Source organism: Dasypus novemcinctus, chromosome 5 (genome assembly GCF_030445035.2).
Source record: "Dasypus novemcinctus isolate mDasNov1 chromosome 5, mDasNov1.1.hap2, whole genome shotgun sequence".
Taxonomy (NCBI): Eukaryota; Metazoa; Chordata; class Mammalia; order Cingulata; family Dasypodidae; genus Dasypus; species Dasypus novemcinctus.
The window spans coordinates 86,941,523-86,965,821 of NC_080677.1; the positions used below are offsets into that span (position 1 = coordinate 86,941,523).

Genomic DNA, 24,299 nt, shown 5'->3' on the forward strand with positions numbered 1-24,299 from the left:
CCTTTTCGTAGATCCCATCTTTCTTCTTTAGTCTTTAGACCTGACCTCTCTCACCATTCCCAATTGATTACCTTGGAAGGCTACCTTTACTTAATAGCAACTAGCTTAGTGTTACTCCGCCTCAGACTTTGGAATCTCATTTTAGTTCACCTTAGACACGTTTCAGGGAAGCAGCAATGTGTAACAGGAAAAGGTTTAGACACAGGATTGTCCAACACAAATATAATGCATGTCACACTTGTAATTTTAAATTTTCTACTTGCCACATTAAGAAAGGGGGAAAAAAAACAGGTGAAATATTAATGTATTTTATTTGATTAATATATTCAAAATATCATTTCAACAAGTGGCAGTAGCTATATTTCAAGTGCCCAATAGCCACATAAGGCTAGTGACTGCTATATCACACAATACAGGTTTAGAGTCAAATGGATATGGATTCAAATTCTGGCTTTGCTATTTACTTACCATTATTTGTTCTAAATCTGTTTTCTCATGTTAAAAAACAATTATCTCCATTGTTCTCAAAATTAAATAACAACAGTATAACACAAAGCACTTAGTACAATGTCTGATACACAAGGGTGCTCATTAAATGAGGATTCCTTTACCCTAAACCTTCTATTCTAGAACTGAGCACTGGCTTATATAGCACAACCTATGACCTAGCTCTAGTTTCTTCTCTTCTTCCCTTTACTATAAACTATGGTCTATTCCCCTACCTGCACAGCTCCCCTATTTTGCTTCCTAGCAGCAATAAACTTGATGAGTGGACTTAATCCTAGAAACCATGGACCCTTTATACTTGATGCAAATGTATGGTCACAAGTAATTAAAAGGACCTGTGAGTGAAAGAGTAACCCTATAATCCCCAGCTCTGATCCTTAGTCACCTCCCCAGCTGACCCTGCTGACTACTCTGCCATAGTTTCTACTTCATTCCACGGCCACCACTGAATGAGTTCCCCAGAAACTGGTGCCAGCCTCAACACTGCTCAGGTTTAAAGGTTGAGGATCACTCTGCAAAATAAGAAGACAGTACCCTTCAAAAATGTCAAGGTCATGAAAGTCAGAGAAAGACTGAGGAATTGTTACAGATTGGAAGAGCCTAAAGAGACATGGAAAATGAAAATAAAACGTGGGTTTCTAGGTAGGAACTTGGACCAGAAAAATGTCCAAATGGGAAAAATGGCAAACTCAAAAATGGCCTATAGATTACTTAATAGTATCAATGCCAATTTCTTTGTTTCATTAATTGTATTATGGTTATGTATAATGCTAATATTAGGGGATGCTATGAAGAGTATCTGTGTCCTTGCCATATTATTTTTGCAAATTTTCTTTAAGTCTAAATTTATTTCAAAATAAAAAACTACACATTTTTAAAGGTGATTATTTAAAAATTTATTAAAGAAAAACTATCTCAGTGGATTTCTCAATTGTTATAGCATTGTAAAATAGTGCTACTTATGTTAAGCCTATTGCAGTAAGGCCATCACACAGGTTAATGAAAAGTCAATTCCAAAGCATAGAAAATCCACCCTAATCACTGCTAATAGTCTGCAAAACCACTAAGAGAGTATGATGCTACCTACATATACTTTGTAACACTGAGGACTTGATGACATTACATCATGCTTTGTGTGACTAATAATATTATTAAATAAATACACCTATTAAAAAGTGTTACTGAAGAATATGCTTAAATAAAACAGCTCCACCATGACCAACTTTTTACAGAAAGAAAAAGACAAAAAAGATAAGTGACTGACACAAAGAAGCACATATCCCAGTATGCATCCCCCCCACACCCAACCCATCCCACACCCTCCATGCTTTAGGAAACAGCCTAGGTCAATAAGTTGTGAAGAAAAGACCCTTGCAATAGAAAGGACAGTCTGTTCTGCTATAGCCTGAGTTTCTGCAACATGAGTTAACTAGTAAGCAATTGGCAAATGGGGAAATAATTTCAATATAATGCAGAAGCTGCATTGATTCTTAAGTGATTTTTCCCAGATCATTACTGTTTTTCCTCATTAACACCACCAACTGAAGGCCAAGTACACTATCATCAACAAGCCAGGATGAATTCAGTATTATACATTCAATCCTTCTCTTAGAAGTGCTTATCGCTCAGTTTACCCTGATCTTTTTTTTAAAAATAAGAAATATAAATTAACACAAAAAAATTAGCCAGGCAGACATTTCTGTTCTCATCATACACCACACAAAGCTTGCAACATTTTCTCAACCTGCAGCTTCTGATGATGTCCTTCTGCCCTTGTAGCCACATCTCAGCAGCTCAACCCCTCTTTATATCACCTTGCATCAAGCTACCTTCACCAATTGTTTTTTGTGGGTTTTTTAAAGGAAAAATCCTATATTTAGTGCAGTGTTTTTTATTTACTGGAAATTTAACATGTCTTTGTAACTTAGCATTTTATTGGAATTGTTATTGTTTACAAAGATGTTTAAGCCCAACTAGTGTAGTATGAATTTGCAAACTGCAAAGTTTTCAGGAAGGGAAATATATAAGACTATAATAGAAATAATGAGTTTCCAGACACTCAAACTATAGACCATTGTCCCAGGACTTTTTAAAATATAAAATGTCATACCAAATTGTTTCCAAGGTTGGCTCATGTATCTATGAAATATACTATTAATATCAATTTGTAAATAAGTAAAATGGTGAACTATATTTTATTTTTAACCTTAAATTCAACATTTAAAAATGCATTTCTGATTTAGTCACACATTTCTTAAATAGACAGGATGTTCCAGTGTAGTAATGAACATTACCATCTATGTTAAAACCAGACTGATGCACTTTGTAAGAACAGTAAATATTTAGTGTGGGTTGGCATGAATTAAATGTATATTGTGAACATTAATCAAACTATCAATCTTTTCAAACAAAACAGTCTATAAAATACATAAAAATAAGGAATGCAAAAAGAAAGCATTTTTCCTCATAAAACTAAAAGACATTTTAATAGTAGCTTTTATATAACAGTATTACATCATACAAAAAAAGAATGAAATTGTTTTAGTTTCAGACTTTTTCTTTCTTTCTCAAAAAAATCAACAATATTGTCTAATGATTACTTGTTGTTAGATAATATAATGCCAGTCACTAAGCATTATTTTATGTAAATGGCCCTGCTAACAAGGATCATGAAAGAAAATCTGTGTTATTCATACATGATATGGATAGAGCACACTACTGACTCATTAAAATTACAGTTCAGCCTGGTAGCTATGATTTATTATAGCAACCACAAATTTTAAAATATGGTTTGTAAAATTATTTTATATAATAAATATCACTTTAATATTTACATAAATGAACAGGGTTATCGTTCTAACTTGACCCAAAACACACTGGGGTACTTTTATGAACTCATGTAAACCTACATCTCAGAGAACTTACATGTATGTGTATAATATTTTTTAAATTTTCTATTACCTATTTAAATGCACTTGCTTAGAGATAGCCAGCATGTTTTTCTCATGAAAAAAAATTGCTGCACAGTTGTCTGCTTATAGTATGACCTCTTCCACTTGGGTAGGTATCCTCTCCATCACTGACTAACTGAGGATGTAACCTTGTCAAACGAAAGGCAAAAGAATAATGAGTACACGACAGACTAAGCCATCATGAGAAAGGTTGTTAAGAAGGTTGCAAAAATAGTCCTGTGAATGACAAAATAAAAGTACACTCCAAAGAGCAGGTTGATATTAAGGAAAGTACTCAAGAACATGAGAAGAATTTAATCTCCACCCTTAAATGTCTGCCATCTAAAACTCCACTCAAATTTTATTTATTTCATTAATTATTAACCAAATTGGGTTAGTATGCTTTCAAATGAATCTAAGAAGAACAGGCCTGAAGGAAACTCTTTTGTAGAATAACCATTTCCACAAAGCGCTAGCTAAGTGAACATACTGCTTCTACCAAAAAATTATTAATTAGCATCCAACAAGAAACAATCATTCCAATGCAAGAATCAGAAATACAAATTGGAAAAGTCTTCAAAAAGTAGATTTTCACTATTACTAAAACATATGGCAGCAAAACTACCACATTAATCGCTACACCCAATGCCTACCAGGAAAACATATTAAAACATTTTTATAAGTGACTAGAAACAGAAGAAATTAGGCAAGTTCTGTTGAAGTCTTCTCAGCATGAATTTATTTTAAAAAACAAACAAAAATCTCAAGCCTAAGCCAGTCAAGCATGAACTAGGACTATGTATTATATCATTATGTCAATTAAGCACATTTTGACATTCTCTTTCTACATTAACACTGGAATGAAATTTTTGTTCCTTACCAGTCTTAATATTTTAACAGAGAAACAGTGCCACCTTTTGGTCCCAAACAAAAGCCTCCAGTTTACTTGTCTTCAAACTTCCTTTCTCAGTTAAACTCATGACATATACAAATGTCACTGAATTTCATGTCATAATTACCATCTTCTAAAAATATTTTCTTGCTACACAAACTAAGAAAACATGTAGGCAACATAAAATTTACTTACCAAGAAGTAAAATTTCAAAATAATCTGAAATAATACCAAATGCATGTATCTTGATCATCAATATAACAATTTCTAATCACGATTTCATTAAACAACTTATCAAATCCAAAGTATGTAAACAACTGATATATTTTTTTAAAATAAAAGAAATATTCTTTCATTTTCATAGCACTATTACACTTCAAAAATGAATTTTAAAAACACTATAATTAAAATGTACCCATTAATTTAAAAATTGGCGATTACCAAATAAATATAAATATAAATAATAATATATATAAACATAATGTTTCTGATTTACTTACACTAATGATACAATGTCACCACGTTGCACTTCAAAATTTCTAACTTTCCAGTGGTTCAAAAGCACTATATCAGATGACTGGCTTCCCCCAGGATTCAAAGAAGGCTAAAATATAAAAAGAGACATATCTATCATTTGTATTTTTCAATCTTCACAGTGTTTTGCACATTATAGCTCTAGTTGAGTGCAATGAAACATTTCTAATATAGTATCTTTCAATAAATTGCTATTCAAAAGTAAATACAAATGATGAGTTTTCAAAAAGGTTCATCAGGATTCCTCGCAGGTAAAGCAGAAAAGTAAGTCATCAATACTTACTTGAAAGGAAATGTGCTACATATTCAAAGCTTTATTGAACTTCAGTAAAGAGGTAGGGAAAGCTTTAAGAAGGATTTAAAAAACACGAGGAAAAAGTAAATCAAACTTCCCAACAGAATATATAGATATCCAATTCCAGAGTAGGATACATCACTGTTTCAACTGAGGAAAATAAATAATCTCAAACTCAACCAGAAAAATACCCATACAGTTTGAAGCTTTTGTGAATCCCAGAGAAGTACACCATTCTTGGAACTAATCCATTCTTGTGGGTATGGAACCCTTCGACTGGACAGAATGCAGCTAAGGGGTCTCTGATTGGTGGCATACTTCAGTGAGGCATGACCTAGGTCGGTCTCAGCCCTCTTGCTGGAGTCTTTCATAAGCAGGAGAAACATTCAGAGACGAGAAAAAGAGCTACCATTTTAACCTGCCACATGAGGGAGGACTCCAGGATCACCTACAGGCACAGAGGCAAGAGAAACTGTTGTAGCATTTGAGAGAGGTCCAATTATTTACGTATAGAAAGGCCAGCACTCAGAAATTATTTTGAGAAGGAAAAATGGTTTATTGACGTCCGGCCAGACTCGGGAGCTTTCTGTTTCAAACCCGAGCTCCCAACAAGAATTTTGAGTTCCTTTTATAGAGAGGAAGGACTAAATCGTTCTTTGTTTCAGTGTTCAATATATTTGAATTAGCATATATATCTTCCACATTCTAGGTAAGTTTTAGCATGGACTTCATACATTCTAGATAAGCTTTTAGCACATTTGGTTTGTATTTTCCCTGAATATTTAAGGTTTATAGAGTTTGCATTGATAAACTGTTTCCTGGGACTGGAGTCATTGCCATGGTTACCAAGGGCAGGACTGCAGCCTCTCACCATCCCACACCTACAAGTCAGGACAGACAGCTTAGGTTAAGGTTACTTCCTAAGAGACAAAGAGCCTCCCACCCACAGCCTACATCAAAACCCCTGAGTCTGGAATCAAAGGAGCAAGCAGCCCGTGCTGAAGAGATGAAGCCCAGGGCAAGTCGAGCCATATGCTTCATCACCTACAGCAGCAACTTCGGAGACAGCATCTTTTGAGGGTTCCTTGATTTGGACATTTCCACTGCCTTGGCACTGGAAGCTTCTACCCTAATAAATCCCTACTGTAAAGGCCAACCCACTTCTGGTATTTTTGCATTGGCAGCCCTTAGCAAACTAAAATAAGGTGACAGAACAAGCATGAAAAATGTGGTTATTCCCCACCTTGAGCTCTCTTTTCTCCGGAAGGCATGTAGCAAGGGCCCTGGTCCCAAACTGAGTTTAGTAAGTGACTTTTACCCTAGAATTTAGACAAGGTTTGATATGCCAGAAGTTTGATGGGGGAAGATCTGAGAGACATTTTGGGTAAGTTCTCATAAAAAGTCAAGAAACAATCAAAGCACAATTATTTGGTTTATTAACCATGAAGCTAACATATATTTGAGTTCAGTATTTTACAGCTCCTCTTTCCCTAATCTCTTTGTATTTTCTCCTACAAAACTGATGTAGTAAAGGGTTCCTCGGAGAGACTATGTGGGCTGTACAGAGAAAACCTCCTTGCCATTGTACTTTTGCTGGATTCATTTTCTTCCCTCCTTGCCCTTAGAATACTGAAGTCTGAGAATGGAGTGTAAAGGAAGGGAAAAAGGACTAAGGAGATTTTCAGCCTATACATGTAGCCTAAGGCAAAAGAGCCATTTAAGCTCCAAGAGATTCAGCTGGTGCTCCAGGGCACAGGTTGGCTTTTCAGTGTACTTTCAAACTTCCACGATTCTCCCTCTGCCAAGAAGTCCCCTCCCCCTCATTTCACCTACAAAATTTTGATTGAAATAAGTCCCAACTTATATGCACCCTCATGATACCAAAGCAGATCAGTAGCAACTATGGTTGTAATAATACTATGTCAGATTTACACAGCAATTAACTATTTAAAACACATTTCTCCTTCCTTCAAATCCCAATGTTCCATATACTTTCAACACTACCTCTGTCTTATCTCTTGCATTAAAGTGTTAACTCCTAGAGCCTAGGACCATATCTAGGCCAGAACTGGACAACTTAACACAATGCTTTGCATATTAAATGCCAAATAAATATCTTTTGAATGAATAAATGTAGATTTTTAATTTAACAAAAAAAATACAAGTAAAAATGGCTTTCCCTTTTGCTGTTATAGTAACTGTTAATTACTAGGCTCAGGGCTTTTCATTTCATGTGCATCTCTGATAAGAATATATTCCATTGCCTCTAGTACAATACCATCCAAAAATGTGACATCTAATAAGAAGAAGAAAAGTGATTTAATTACTTCTGGCTGCTCTATTATTGGTACTTTCAAAAGTTTGTGACCATGACTCAAAATAAGAAATGCATTATACTGTTCCTCATACACACATGCACAAATACACACACACCTAACCAAAAGTTTCACAAAACAATAATTACCCTTACTACATGCACCCTGTTATTTTCTACTCTCTCCTAATCCATGTTTTTAAAATGATGTTTACACCTACTATATTGATTTCACACCCACTATATAGATTATATAATAATGGGATGCAATCCATAGTGTTAAATACATGGCTTTAGACGACTCTTTTTCAAACATTACCTTATAAAAGTTGTTTTTTTCCAGGATTTTATCTTTAGTTTTGTGACAGTCTGAGATTATTTTATGAATCTCAAAGAGAGAAAGATTATCTTTGTAAACTAATTTATTCCTCTGGGCATGCTACCCTTTGACTGCATTAAATTCAGCTGAGATATATTTGATTAGATTACTTGTTAAGATTAGGCTTTTAGATTTTACTACATCAGAGGGTGTGACTCAGGTTGAGTTCCAGTCCCCTTGCTGGATCTGATATAAAATGGACACTGACACAAAAAGACACCCAGGGAAAGAAAGCTTTGTCATTTTTTATCCTTGGGTCCCAGGGAGAAATGAGCCATTCCTTTATAGTTTGCAGCTGACCTTGGGAATAGTTCAGAACAGTTGAGACTGATCTAGAAGGCCTGTAAAGAAATGAGCCCCATGCCTGCATGCCGCTGAGAGAGAGGAAGCACAGAGGGGAAGACTGAACCCCTGTAGAGATTCACCTGTCATCCCCCTTCAACAAGCAGCAGCTGACTTTGGTGAGCAAGTACCTATTTGGTACCTTGAGTTGGACTTTCCATGGCCTTGGGACTGCAAGCTTTTATCCCAAATAAATACCCTTTATAAAAGCCAACAGATTTCTGGCACTTTGCATCAACCCCTTTGGCAGAATAATGCAAGTTCTTTCATCTCTGTCATTGTACTTTTTCCTTGGAAATTCTCATTGATTTTCTCAGTTTCAAATATCACCCATACACTCATGACTCCTAAATGCATACTCCCAAATTGCGTCCTCCTCCCCCCATACTTCATCCATAGTACTTCATACTACAATACTTAGCATATTGCCATGTAATTTTTTGTTTGTCTCTTACATATTATTATAACCCCCTAGTTAAATTTACACTCCAACTCCAACTTCTTTCCTGAGCTTCAAACACATTTTTCAAACTGGTTGCTGGGCATCTCATCTGATCAAGTTATTCCCCTGGTTAAAATTCTTCATTAGCTTCCCAAAAACAACAACAAACCACTGTCTTCAAGATAAAAATCAAGACACACATAATCTGCAAGACCCTGTCAATCTCTACTAACATTATTCCTACTAATTAATTCAATCATAAGCAGTACCCTAAGTATATGTTATTTTCTCACATAAGTGTCATATAAACAGTATTTTTTCCTCAAAAGTTTCCTCTTCACCATCTCCCCCCATCTGATTAATTCATACTTCAAAACAAAGCTTGAAACCCATAAGGCAATCTCACAGGAATTCTTTCCCAAAACTCCTCACCTCTCCTCCCTACCACTCACCATCCTCAGTCTCAGGTAATCAAAAATCACAGATTCCATTGTACCCTGTGCTTACCTCTTTGGTAGCATATTTAATAATATATTATAATTATTGACTTGTCTTTTATGTAAACATTTTAAGAATAGATTATTGAGAATACGTAATTAAATGTTCTCAAAGTCTGGACACTTAGCAGATGAATAATAAATTTTAGTGGAAATTTCAATGAAATTTCAGTGAATGAAATTCCCAAAGAGTCCCCAAACTAGCAGCCAAATACAGATATTCCACTCCAGCCCCCAAATATATGAAAAAAATATTCCAAATATACTTCTATATTCTCCTCCTCAGTTAACATTACCATTCACCTTATCATCCCTACCAGAAGACTCTTGAGTCACCCTCAGTTTCTAATTCTGTTTGAATCTCCCAGCAAAAGACATTCCCTCTTCAAAAGATTTGCCCCACTTGGAAAATTCTATTCAACTTGCAAAGCCCAAGAGAGAGTAACTCCTCTGGAAAGCCTAAGAAAAGAAAAATCTTACAGTTCCCTTGCGGAAATTACAACCTGACGCTTCAAGACTGGGAACAGAAGAATCCCTATAGACCCAAATCTTGACACTTGGATTCATCTCCCCCTTTGTAGAACCACTCATCCACCCAACTGCTTTAAACCTACTTAGTTGAACTCAAAGGTAGCACATTTTTAAACAAATGATTTATGCGGGGTAAAAATCTGAGAAGGAAACATATCTAATTTCAGACAGTAATGTATTAGAATCATCAGGCAACACCTTTAAGACCTTATCTGATTTTATAAAGGAAGCCACAGAGTTTTCTTTTACCTTTCCTCTCTCCTACAAAGCTAAATTAATCACTCGCCCGTCTGCACTCCCACAGCAATCTAGGTAAAATTCAATTATAGTTCTTAAAACACTGTTACTGCGATCTGCCTACATACATGGTTCAATCAACTGTATGCTTCTCAATTACAAGAACCATGTCTTATCTTTTTTTGTATGCTCAATGCAAGAAATGACCTGAAAATAATATTTGTATACTTCATATTTTAAAAGATCAAAGATATTTTAAAGCACATTAAAATAAAATGGTCGCTGAGCAAACTATTTTATCTAAATATGTGTATACATCTTTCTTAATGAAAATATATTCTGAACAAATATAGGAAAAAAATGTGGGGGGATCTCATCAACACAGGCAATTTAAACACTAGAAATAAAGTTGAATGGTACTTAATTATCCATAATGAAATAGTGCTAATCACAACAAAATAAAATGACAATTATATTTACTATTCATTTATAAATATAAAAAATCAACATAAAGAAAACCATCCATGAATTAGGAAACTGTTCCTGTATCACTATAAAAGCCATAGCCCTTGTACTTCAATAAAAAAAATTTTAAGAAAAAAAAACACTTTACTTCCCAAGAAAAACTACTTTTGAGAAGAAAAATAATGCATTAAATCAAAATAGAAAATTTATACAGGAAATGAAGAAAGCCTAACTTTGATGAAGTTATTTTACAAAAATTAGTAGTAAACTATGTTATTACTTAGAAATTTTATATCTTTCTTTTCCCAGGGGGAATAAAAATTTGTTTCAGTTATGCTTTTCATTGTGGGAAAGGAGCAAGCCATCTTTTCAAATCAAAGAAGTTATACACATCAAATCTAAATTAAAAGCCATAAATTTTGATAATCTGATGTGACCGGAGAATCTATATTTTCTTGCCATGTTGCTAATATTTTAAATTCTATACTCCCAGAGATATTAAGACTATGGCCAACTTAAAATAATAAAGTTTTCTTAAGCAACCTTGTATAATATTTAATCTAGGAATTTCAAAGAGTGTGTCTGCTAGCATTATCTTCCTCTGTGTAGTAAAGGAGATCCCCAGCAGTATAGGAGAAAACACTGATAATCTCTGGGGTTACCAACAAAAAACAAAACAACCTTGGCAGCTGCACGGCTCCTCTTTTCTGCAAGGACTTGCATTCTTGCACTCAGTCTATTCCTCTATTTCTATCATGGACCACAGATATCTGAAATCAAAAGACCTAGCAACATCTTCCAGATAGTCCCTTGGTCTAAAGACAGGAAACTATGTTCAAATCTTGGCTCCATTTCCTTGCTAGCCATTTACCCTAAGCAAATTATCTAATCTTTTAAAGGCTCATTCTCTTCATCTATAACATCAGTATTGTATACCACATACCTTATAGGGTTGCTTTGAGATTAAATGAGATGGTCCTGATCCACAAAAAGTTATTAACACTATCATGATACAGAGTAAACATTCAATAAATATGATGAAAATGATGATGAAAAAAACACAGAATAAAAAGTAAAATCAAGTACAAAATTCTTTCCACAAGATTCAAGATAAAAGCTTCTACATATTGCCCTGTACCTTTTTCATACTAAACTGGAAGTTTCCAAGCAGAAAATTCTACTACTCATTTCTGAATTCTTGATATAGAGCATCTACATTTTTTTAAGCAAGTCAAGAAGCCATGCTCTTCTTTTACTTCTGCCTCTAGAAATTAAACCCAAAAAATTTCTGTGTGCACTAATTGCTACAAATATCTTTATCACAATACTGCCTATATTAGGAGGAGAAACCTACAAAGAATATTATGTCCAATAATAGAAATTAGAAAATCAATCTATGCTATGACCATAGGATGGCATACTACGTAACCATTAAAATTTATGTTAATCATGAGTATTCAGGAATAAGTCATGATAAAGTGAAAAATCAGCTTTAAAAAACTTATGAACATGTGTTACACATTTTAATTTTTAAACATAAACATATATTAATGAAAATACAAAAATATGCATGTAAAAATTACAGTTCTTATCTCTGCTTGATGAAATTATGATTAACTTTTTATTTTTATTTTTTCTCATTTGTATTTCATACATTTTTATATCATTTTAGAAATTTTTGTTACATTAAAAGAGAGCTTATTGTGTAATTATCTTTGCCCTAAGAACTATATAGTATACTCTAAAAAGGACAATACGTAAGACAGAATATTTCAATAGATGTCAATAAATTGTGCTAAATCTAGAAACAGCAGATATCAAATCTGTTTTTAAAATAAGTACAATACACACTAGTTGAACTTTAATACCATACCTGGTCAAAGACTATGCTTAGGCAGAGATGACATCATCAAGACAGCTACGTAAGGCATTCCCAGAAAAAGATTTCCCAGAAATGGAAAAATGAGGAAGAGTTAACATTCAGAGATATATAGAAACTGAGAAAGTCCATCAACAAGAGACTTGCCCTAAAAGAATTACTAAAGGGAGTTCTGCAGATTGAAAGGAAAAGACAGGAGACAGTAGCTTGGAGTAGTATGAAGAAATGAAGATCTTCAGTAAAGGTAACTGCAAAACACATTAGACTGAATCCTCAACATACAACTCTACTCTTTATTTCCTATAAGAGTCAGAATACAGTTGAACAAGAAAAATGCATTTTTCCCAATAAATGAACATGCAAAATATAAAGTGGTAAAGTGGGACAAAAGTAACATAAAAAGGGGAAACAAAGGGATATGGGAGCAAAGAATGTGTATGCTATCAGAGCTAAATTGCTGTATTTTCAAATTAGTAGGTTATAAATGTAGGTTGATTAATATAAACCCCAGGATAACCACAAAGAAAGTATTTTTGAAATATACAGAAACAGAAATGAGAAAGGGATTAGTCAGATACATCACAAAATATGAATTATACAAAAAAGGAGGTTGCACTAAAGGAAAAAAATGTGACATATAAAACCCAAAGGACAAAATGGCTGAAGTAAGCAACACCTTTACAGTAATAACACTGAATGCTAATAGATGAAACAAACCAATCAAAAGACACAGGCTGACAGAATGGATTTTTTTAAAAAAAGACCCAACTATATGTTGTTTACAAGATACTTACCTTAGACTCAAAGACACTAACAGATTGAAAATGAAAGTATAGAAAAGATACTCCATGCAAAGAGTAACCCAAAAAAAAGCTCGGGTAGCTATATTAATATCAGACAAAATACCTTTAAGTCAAAAGCTGTTATGAGACAAAGAAGGACACTACATATTAATAAAAGGGGCAATCTACCAAGAAGAATAACAATCATAAATATTTATGCATCTAACAGGGGTGCCCCAAAATACATGAGGTAAACACTGGCAAAATTGAAGAAAGAAATAGAGATCTCTACAGCAATAGTTGGAGACATCAATACATTACTCACATCAATAGAAAGAACATCTAAACAGAAGATCAATAAGGAAACAGAGAACTTGAATAATATAATAAGCTAGACCTAAAATATATACAGAATATTGCACCCCAAAAACAGCAGGATATACATTCTTCTCAAGTACACATGGATCATTCTCCAGGATAAACCACATGTTGGATCAAAGAATAAGTTTCAATAAATTTAAAAAGACTGAAGTCAAACAAAACATCATCTTTGGTCATAATGGAATGAAACTGGAAATCAATAACAGGCAAAGAACTGGAAAATCTATATATACATGGAAGTTTAGTAACACTTTTAAACAAACAGTGGGTCAAAGAAAAAACATTGCAAGGGAAATGAGTAACTATTGAGATGAATGAAAATGAGAACAAAACTTATCAAAACTTATGGGATGAAGCCAAGGCAATGCTGAGAGGAAAACTGAAAGCCCTAAACACTTACATTAAAAAAGAAGAAAGAGTTAAAATCAAGGAGCTAACTGCACACCTGGAGGAAGTAGAAAAGAACAGCAAACTAATCCCACAGCAAGCAGGAAGAAAGAAATAACAATGATTAGAACAGAAATAAATAAAACTGAGAATAAAAAACAATAAAGAGAATTAACAAAACCAAAAGTTCATTCTTTGAAAAGATCAATAAAATTGACAAACTCTTAGCTAGACTTACAAAGTAAAGAAGAGAAAGATACAAATAAATAAAATCAGAAATAAGGGGGCACATTACAAGTGACCACAAAGAAGTAAAAAGGATTAGACAATATTATGAACATTTATATGACAACAAATTAGATGACCTAAATGAAAGAGACAAATTCCTAGATATACAAACAACAACCTGCATTAACTCAAAATAAAAAATCTCGACAAACCCATCATAACAGATTGAATCAGTCATCAAAAACCTCCCAACAGAGACCAACAGGAAGATGGCAGTGGAGTAAGGAGCTCCTAGAGTCAGCACCTGCTACAGGACAGTTAGCAAACATCCAGAGCTCTCTGGAGCTAGCTGAAGCACCCATTTGGGGGCTTTAGGAGGCCAGAAGGGCATCCTGCAACATCCTTGAAGGAATGGAAGAAGGAGACTGCCCATCTACAGAGAAGACTCATAAGTAGAGCACTCCATGCACTGGAGGCCAGTGCCCATCCTCCACCGGAGACACAAGAAGCCTTGGAAGCTGTTCTGCAACTGGAATTGAAAGCTCCATTTCCCAAAAATGGGGGAGGAAGAGATGGGTGGGCACCAACTTCAGCTACTGATGAGTAAAATTCAGTGGGTTAAAGTATAATCCTGAGAACAGCTAAAGTTTGAGCCTGTCCAAGTCAGAGAGAGGCCGGGAGCCGCCATCTTCACTCTGCACCTGGCACAAGGAGAAGCGGGGCGTACTGAAAATCCCAGTGCTGGTGGGAATCAGCTTCTTTCCATCCAGGTCAGATTGCAGGTCTAGCCTAAGACCCAGTGGAACCTCCGACAGGGAGGAAGATACAGGGACCTGCACGTAGCCTCTCCGGGAAATTGCCAGGCAAGCTGCAGAGGCCAGTGATTGTCCTACTCTGGTGGTGCAAGCTGCCCCAGGAGCTATTCTGTGCCTGGAATTGGAAGCTCCATTTCCCAAAAACAGGGGAGGAGGAGATGGTTGGCTGCCAATTTCAGCTACTGATTGGTAGATGCAGATGGCTAAGGAATAACTCTAGGAAAGCTGCAGTGTGAATTTGTCCAAGTCGGAAAAGGGCCAGTGGCCTCCATTTTGACTCCACCCCCAGGCTGAGGGGAAGCCAGAGTGACCAAATATCACAGTGATGGTAGGAACCAGTTTCTTTCAACAAGATCAGCCTGCAGCCCTAGCCTAAGTTTCAGTCCCACCTCTGGCAGCCAGGAGGCTGGCTAGCTCAACACCAGTCTATCCAGGTAACTGAGGGTACCTTTGGCTTGCACAAACAGAATAATTAAAAGTCTACTGGGGCAACTACAGTTAACCTGGACGTGCACTGCACAGACTGCTGCTCATACTTACAGCTCCATCCATGCCCCAGGCAGGTGAGAAAGGAGTGTGAAGCTTCACCAGTCTCTCTGGGCAATAAAGATCTAGACCAGCATGACTTAGATTATTCCACACAACTTTGACTCTGTCCCTACCTCTGGGAAAGGAGAAAGTTAGGAGAAGCTTCATCCATCCCTGGGGCAATGAGCTCAGCTTGAGCATCCACAGTTTATAGCACTAATTACATCCTTGGCTCCTATTGCACAACCAGCAAGGGAGAAAGGGCAGGAAGCCCTAAACTAGAGAAAAACTACACCCAGAATAAATACTCTAGTAATCCAGATGCCAAGACATCAACAAAAAATTACAATCCACACCAAGAAACAGGAAGCTATAGCCCAGTTAAAGGAACAAGATAAGCCTCCAGATAACATAAAGGAGTTGAGAGAACTAATCATAGATGTTCAAACAAATCTCCTTAATAAATTCAATGTGATGACTAACGAGATTAAGGATATTAAGAAAACACTGGGGAAACGGACTTTGGCCCAATGGTTAGGGTGTCCGTCTACCACATGGGAGGTCTGCGGTTCAAACCCCGGGCCTCCTTGACCCGTGTGGAGCTGGCCCATGCGCAGTGCTGATGCACGCAAGGAGTGCCCTGCCATGCAGGGGTGTCCCCCGCGTAGAGGAGCCCCACGCGCAAGGAGTGCACCCCGTAAGGAGAGCCACCCAGCGCGAAGGAGGGAGCAGCCTGCCCAGGAATGGCGCCGCCCACACTTCCCGTGCCGCTGACGACAACAGAAGTGGACAAAGAAACAAGACGCAGCAAAAAGACACAGAAAACAGACAACCGGGGGAGGGGAGGGGAATTAAATAAATAAAAAAAAAAAAAAGAAAACACTGGATGATGACAAAGAAGAATTCGAAAGCATGCATAGAAAAACAGCAGATCTTATGGGAATGAAAGGTGCAATCAGTGAAATTTAAAAAACAATGGAATCATATAATAGCAGATTTCAGGAGGCAGAAGAAAGGATTGGTGAGCTTGAAAAAATGGCCTCTGAAAGTGAACATACAAAAGAACAGATGAAGAAAAGAATGGAAAAAATTGAACAAGGTCTCAGAGAAATAAACGACAGCCAGAGATGTGCAAACATACATGCCATGCGTGTCCCAGAAGGAGAAGAGAAGGGAAAAGGGACAGAAGGAATATTTAAAGACATAATGTTAGAAAATTTCCCAACCCTATTGAAGGACATAGATATTCATGTCCAAGAAGCACAATGTACTCCCATCCGAAAAAATCTGAATAGACCAACTCCGAGACACATACTCATCAGTATGTCAAATGCCAAAGACAAAGAGAGAATTCTGAGAACAGCAAGAGAAAAGCAATGCATAACATATAAGGGATACCCAATAAGATAAAGTGCTGATTTCTCACCAGACCATGGAGGCAAGAAGACAGTGATCTGATATATTTAAGATACTACAAGAGAAAAACTTCCAGCCAAGAATTTTATATCCGGCAAGACTATCTTTCAAAAATGAGGGCAAGATTAGAATATCCACAGATAAAAAGAAACTGAGAAAATGTCTAAGCAAGAGACCAGATTTTCAAAAAATACTAAAGAGTGTGCTAGAGCCTGAAAAGAAAAGACAGAAGAGAGAGGCCTGGAAGAGAGCCTAGAAATGAAGATTTATGTCAATAAAGGAACTAAAAGTGTCAAAAGAGTGGTGGAAATAAAATGACAGATTAAACTCAAGTAGTCAGGAATAAACTTAACCAATGATGTAAAGTACTTGTATTCTGAAAACTGCAACCCAATGTTAAAAGAAATCAAGGGAAGCGTACTTGGCCCAGTGGTTAGGGCGTCCATCTACCACATGGGAGGTCCGTGGTTCAAAACCTGGGCCTCCTTGACCAGTGTGGAGCTGGCCCAGCGCAGTGCTGAGGCGCACAAGGAGTACCGTGCCATGCAGGGATGTCCCCTGCATAGGGGAGCCCCACGCACAAGGAGTGTGCCCTGTAAGGAGAGCCGCCCAGCGCCAAAGAAAGTGCAGCCTGCCTAAGAATGGCACCACCCACACAGAGAGCTGACACAACAAGATGACACAACAAAAAGAAAACACAGATTCCCATGCCACTGACAACAACAGAAGTGGTCAAAGAAAAAGATGCAGCAAACATTAAGATGTCAATTCTACTCATATTGATATACAGATTCAATGCAACCCTTATAAAAATTCCACCAGCATTAAAAAAAAAAAAATTGAAAACACAATTACCAAATTTATTCTGAAGGGTAAGGGGTCCTGAATAGCCAGAAACATCATAAAAGGAAAAGCAATCCCTCATCTCTGGGCTTTAAATCAAACTACCAAGCTATAGTGGTAAAAACAGCATGGTACTGGCATAAAGACAGATACATAGGCCAATGGAACCAAACTGATGTGGCTCAGAAACAGACCCTCACATGTATGCTCAAGTGATTTTTGACTACCTGTCAAACCCACACATCTCAGGCAGAACAGTCCATTCAGCAAAATGGTGCTGAAAGAACTTGATATTTATAGCCAAAAGAAGGAAAAAGGTCCTCTATCTCACACCTTATCCAAAAATTAACTCAGAATGGATCAAACACCTAAAAATAAAAGCAAGAACCATAAAACTTCTAGAAGGAATTATTGGAAAACATCAAGACCTGGTGATATGTGGTAGATTCTTGATGGAGATAAGAGAAGGAATTAGATGGACTAATGATGTTTAATGTACGTAGAAGTTTTAATTAGCTTTACAGTAAAAGTGTGGAAATGTATAGAATGGATGGTAAAAATATAAAAGCTAGTTTATAAATAGGGATGTGGCTGAAAATGGGAGTCTAGGGATGTAAATGCCAATTGACAGAATGCTAGAGAATAATCTAGGAACTGAATAGCACAGTAAACCAAGAGGTGGATGAGAATTGTCATTGATGGTACAGATGTAAGAATGTCCTTTGTGAGCTAGAGCAAATGTACATCACTACTGCAGGGTGTTCGAACACATGGAAAAAATACAACTGGAATGACCTATGGACTGTAGTTAGCAGTAATAATATAATATTCTTGCACCTATGCCAAAGATGTACTATGTTGATAATGGGGCAATATGGAAAATGTGAGCCAAATGTATACTATGGACATGGTAACAATCAGATGATATTATCTTTTCTGTGACAAATGTTCCACCAGTCTGGTATGCTGATAGAGGGGTGTTGCTTGGGAATTCTGCTATTGGCATGACTGTTTTAAAAGTTTACAACTTCTGTCACAAAAAATATATTTAAAAAATAATAATAAGGAGTGTTCAGGGAAAAACACACCAATTGTAAGATAAGGACGATAATTAGTAGTAAGATTTTGACAATATTCTTTTGTAATTTGTAACAAACATCTCACGACAATGCAAGGTGTTAGTGGAGAGTTGATGTATAGGACCCCTGTATGATGTTATGAATGTTTGCTTAGTAAGTTCACAACTTTCACTATACATTTAATTGTTTATGTAGGTTCATATATAAATGACATATCAGAGGCAGGGCAAGATGGCATCTGTGTGAGTGCACTTCATAATCTCTCCTGCAAAGAAGCAGCTGAGTAGGGTTGGAATCCTGCTGGACCAGACTGTTTTGGGTGTTTGCAGGGCAGGAGGTGTCTGGATGTCGATTTGGTGGGATGGTGATAGAGGAGATTCTTGCAAGAGGTAGAATTTTGGGTCTCTTGCATGGAGGTCGGAGGTTGTGGGCAGGACACTTCCCCTGGGGCTGGCGGTCTGGCTGCGGCGATTCCTGAAGGCTTTGTTGGCTGGGGTGTTCCCAAGCCCTAAGCGGGCTATTTCGGGGGCTTGCAGGGCAGGAGGTGTCTGGATGTCAATTTGGGAGACAGTGATGGAGGAGATTCTAGTGAGAGGTGGAATTTTGGGTTTCTGACATGGAGGTCAGAGGTTATGGGTGGAGCCTCTCCCCCTAGGGCTGGCAGCCTGGCCGCGGTGATCCCTGGGATCTTTGTTGTGCTGGGGTGTTCCCAAACCCTCAGCGGGCTGTTTCAGGGGCTTGCAGGGTAGGAAGTGGATGGATGTCGATTTGGTGAGACAGTGACAGAAGAGATTCTTGCAAGAGGTGGAATTTTGGGTTTCTGACACGGAGGTCAGAAGGTGTAGGTGGAACCCCTCCCTCAAGGGCTGGCACCCGGCCGCAGCAATCCCTGAAGGCTTTGTTGTGCTGCGGTGTTCCCAGGTCCCATGTTCACTGGATGTGTGGTTCCTAGGTCTGTGTCCCCTAACCACTGGTGGCCCACGCTCCAGAGACTCACACACCTTGAGTCTACAATATCACGGACTTCCCATCCCCGAATCCACCGCACCCTGAGGTCTATCTGAGGTTCTTGATTACCCTAGCCCTCCGTGTTTAGTGTTTTTGTTTTGTTTTTTTCTCACTCTCTCTCTCCTTGAGCTTGGAGGAGTGTACCAGCTGACTTGGGGAGAGTCTGGGAAGAAAGGAGAGGTGAATCTGCTGAGAAAGCCCAATTTACCTAAATGTCCTGGGATAGGAAACTTGGTCTGGGAGAAGGTGGAGTCAGAAAATCAGTTAGACCTACCCTAGCACACATAAGGGGGAGGGACTGCAGGAGGTGCTATACAAGCTTCCAGGAGCATATTTGGGGTTTCTGGTGAGGTGTAGGTGCTCTCACACTGGAAATAAAGAGTCACAGTCTTCTATGTTGAGTTGGTTCAACAAGGACCTACTTGAATCTCCTACCGGACCTCTCAGGCAGCTTTCCTGCTGCCCTGGGAGAGAGAGAAGTGAGAAAGGGAGAAAGGGGGAAGGTTAGATCCCTAAGTATATTATTTAACTGCAAAGAGGATTCCTAGCTTGAAACATTGGTTCTTTTGTTTGTTTGTTTGTTTGTTTGTTTTTGTCGTGGTCACTAATATTGCATTGTCTCCTGGACTTTTCTCCCATTTTATCCCCCAAGGTTCTTTTTCATTTATTTAGTTTTTTTTTTTTCTTTTTCTTTTTCTTGCTTGTTTACCGCCCCCCCCTTTTCTTTGTCCCCCTCCTTTTTCTTTTTTCTCCTTTTCCTCTTTTTTATTTTATTTCCGTTATATAATATGTCCTGCAGGGAGCGCTTCACACTTGCTGTATTTCCTCATCCTCCATTTCCTCTTTTCTGTGTGTATTGATTTTGGTCACCTACACTATCCCCTTTCCCCTACATCTTTCTATCCTCCATCATTTACTGTTTCCCTTACATTCCACCTCCCTTTCTTTGGCCCCCAAATTGTCTGACTTTTTATTACTAATACCTTTGTTCTGTTTTCTGTCTTTTATCCACTCTTGATATTATTATCTTTCTTTTCTCTTTCCTTCTCCCATGAACACACTGGCCTTTTAATTCATACTATAATCCTCCCCATATTCAGCTGACTGTCTCATTATAGGTACTCTACTTACTGCTATAACTCTACACAACTTACATGAGTCTAATATCCATTCTTCTAGATCTCACATTGTTGCTCTGTTAACATTATTACCAATACTACTTTATACATTTTCTTTTCTTACTCATTTTGCTTTCCCTGGCCCTAATATTCTCCTTCAAAGTGAACTTAGCCAGCAACAAGAAAATAGAGTAAGAAGAACAAAGTGACAAAGAGAACACATAACACTTATGCACAAATAACAACTAATTGATCCACAAGATTAGACAAAGAAGCTAAGGAACTGATTAAACCTGTCAAGATAAAATGATGACAGATAAAACTACAAACCAAACCAATAACCAGGAAAACATGGCCGAATCCAATGAACAAACTAAAAACCAGGAAGAGGAGCAGAGCATCGGACAAGTAATTAAAGATCTCAAAACATATATTAGAGACCAACTTAATGAAGTAAAGGAAGAGATTAACAACATGAAGAAAACACTTGGAGAGGAAATTGCAGACATACGCAAAAAGATAACAGATATGATGGTGATAAACACCACAATTCAAAAAATCAAAAATACACTCTCAGCAAATAGCAGCAGATTAGAAGAGGCAGAGGAGAGAATTAGCAACGTGGAAGACAGTACATCTGAAATCAAACAGATAGTAGAACTGATAGATAAAAAGACAGAAAAAATCCAGCTGGGACTTAGGGACCTGAATGACAATGCAAAACACACAAACATATGTATTATAGGCATACCAGAAGGAGAAGAGAAGGGAAAGGGGACAGAAAGGGTATTGGAGGAAATAATGGCTGGAAACTTTCCAAATCTACTGAGAGAGATGGATGTACATGTCCAGGAAGCACAACACACCCCAAACACCAGAAATCTCAACAGGCCTACCCCAAGACACATACTTGTCAAATTATCCAATGCTCAAGAAAAAAAGAAAATTCTAAAAGCAGCAAGAGAAAAGAGAACCATCACATACAAGGGAGGCTCCAAAAGATTAAGTGCTGATTTCTCATCTGAAACCATGGAGGCAAGAAGGCAGTGGTATGATATAGTCAAGGTACTAAAAGAAAAAAATTTCCAACCACGAATACTCTACCCAGCTAAGCTAGCATTCAAAAATGATGGCGAGTTCAAAATATTCACAGATAAACAGAAATTGAAAGAGTATGCCAACAAGAAACCTGCCCTTCAAGAAATACTAAGGGAGTTCTTCAGGAAGAAAGAAAAAACAGGAGAGATAGAGTTGGAGGAGAGGCAGAGTTGGAGGAGAGTGTAAGAGCAACAAAAAAGACAAAAAGAGAAGGAAAAAAACAAAATATGACAAACACAAGTCCAAACAAATATGGCTAACATAAATAATACCTTGAAAGTAATGACACTGAATGTCAATGGATTAAACTCACCTGTCAAAAGATTCAGACTGGAAGATTGGATAAGGAAATATATGCTGTCTACAAGAAACACATCTTAGACATCTATATGCTGTCTACAAGAAACACATCTTAGACCCAGGGATTCAGGGAGGTTGAAAGTGCATGTCTGGAAAACAATCTTACAAGCAAACAATAACCAAAAAAAGGCAGGAGTAGCTATATTAATATCAGACAAAATAGACTTTAAATGTGAAACAATGGTGAGAGACAAAGATGGATACTACATATTAGTGAAAGGGATAATTTTTCAAGAAGAACGATCATAAATATTTATGCTCCTAATAAGGGCACCTCCTAATACGTGAGGCAAACACTGGAAAAACTAAGTGAAAGAATAGATGCCTCTACAATTACAGTGGGAGACTTTAATACACCACTATCAACTTTGGACAGAACATCTCAAAAGAGAATCAATAAAGAAACAAAAACTTAGAACAGTATATTAGAGGAGCTGGACCTAATAGACATATACAGATCATTACCCCCGAATTCAGCAGGATATACATTTTTCTCAAGTGCATGTGGGTCACTCTCCAAGACAGACCATATGCTAGGCCACAAAGAATGGCTCAATGAATTCAGAAAGAACAAAATCATACAAAATAATTTTTCTGAACACAGTGGAGTGAAGCTGGAAATCTGCAAGGGTCAGAGGTCCAGATTTCACACCAAGATATGGAAATTAAACAGCACACTCTTAGAAAAACAGTGGATCAAAGAGGAAATCTCAAAAGAAACTAATAACTACTTTGAAACTAATGAAAATGATAACACAACATGTCAAAACTTCTGGGATGTAGCAAAAGCAGTACAGAGAGGGAAATTTATAGCCATAAATTCATACATCAAAAAAGAAAAAAGAGCAAAAATTGAAGAACTAACTGCACATTTGGAGGAATTAGTAAAAAAAACAACAAAGTAACCCCACAGGAAGAAGAAAGAAAGAAAGAACAAAGATATGAGCAGAAATAAATGAAATAGAAAATAAGAAAGCACTTGAAAAGATAAACAAAACTAACAGCAGGTTCTTTGAGAAGATCAATAAAATTAACAAATCCCTAGCTAGACTAACAAAGAAAAAAAGAGAGAAGATGTAAACATACAAAATAAGAAATGAGAAAGGAGATATCACCACTGACCCCACAGAAATAAAGACTATCATAAGAGGATACTTTGAAAAACTATATTCCAACAAAAATGACAATTTAGAGGAAATGGACAAATTCCTAGAAACACAGAAGCATCCTCTATTGACGAAAGAAGAAATTGAAGATCACAACAAACCAATGACAAGTAAAGAGATAGAATCAGGCATTAAAAAGCTCCCAACTCAGAAGAGCCCAGGGCCAGATGGCTTCACAGGTGAATTCTACAAAACATTCCAGAAAGAACTAATGCCAATCTTGCTGAAACTCTTCCAAAAAATTGAAACAGAAGGAACATTACCTAACTCATTCTATGATGCCAACATTAACCTAGTACCAAAGCCAAACAAAGACACCACAAGAAAGGAAAGTTACAGACCAATTTCTCTAATGAACCGAGATGCAGAAATCCTCAACAAAATACTTGCTAACCATATTCAACAACACATTAAACAAATTATACACCATGACCAAGTGGGATTCATTCCTGGTATGCAAGGATGTTTCAACATAAGAAAATCAATCAATGTAATACACCATATAAACAGATTGTAGGGAAAAAATTACATGATTATATCTATAGATGCAGAAAAAGCATTTGACAAAATACAGCACCCTATCTTGAAAAAACACTGCAAAAGATCGGAATACAAGGAAATTTTCTAAACATGATAAGAAGTATATATGAAAAACCCACAGCCAACATCATTTACAATGGTGAAATCCTAAAATCTTTCCCTCTAAGATCAGGAACAAGACAAGGATGCCCACTATCACCTCTTCTATTTAACATTGTCTTAGAAGTACTTGCTCGAGCACTGAGGCAAGAACCAGATATAAAAAACATTCAAATTGGAAAGGAA

At 37.0% G+C, this 24,299-nt stretch overlaps 1 protein-coding gene across 2 annotated transcripts in view; it reads right to left on the minus strand.

The window, feature by feature from the left end:
• IMMP2L (inner mitochondrial membrane peptidase subunit 2) overlaps nt 1-24,299 on the minus strand; it is a 1,033,857-nt gene that overhangs the window by 920,645 nt on the left and 88,913 nt on the right. For both annotated transcript variants that reach the window (XM_058297204.1, XM_058297205.2), the window contains exon 4: nt 4,851-4,954. In XM_058297204.1, coding sequence (XP_058153187.1) covers nt 4,851-4,954 — 104 coding nt within the window. The remainder of the gene's footprint in view (nt 1-4,850; nt 4,955-24,299) is intronic.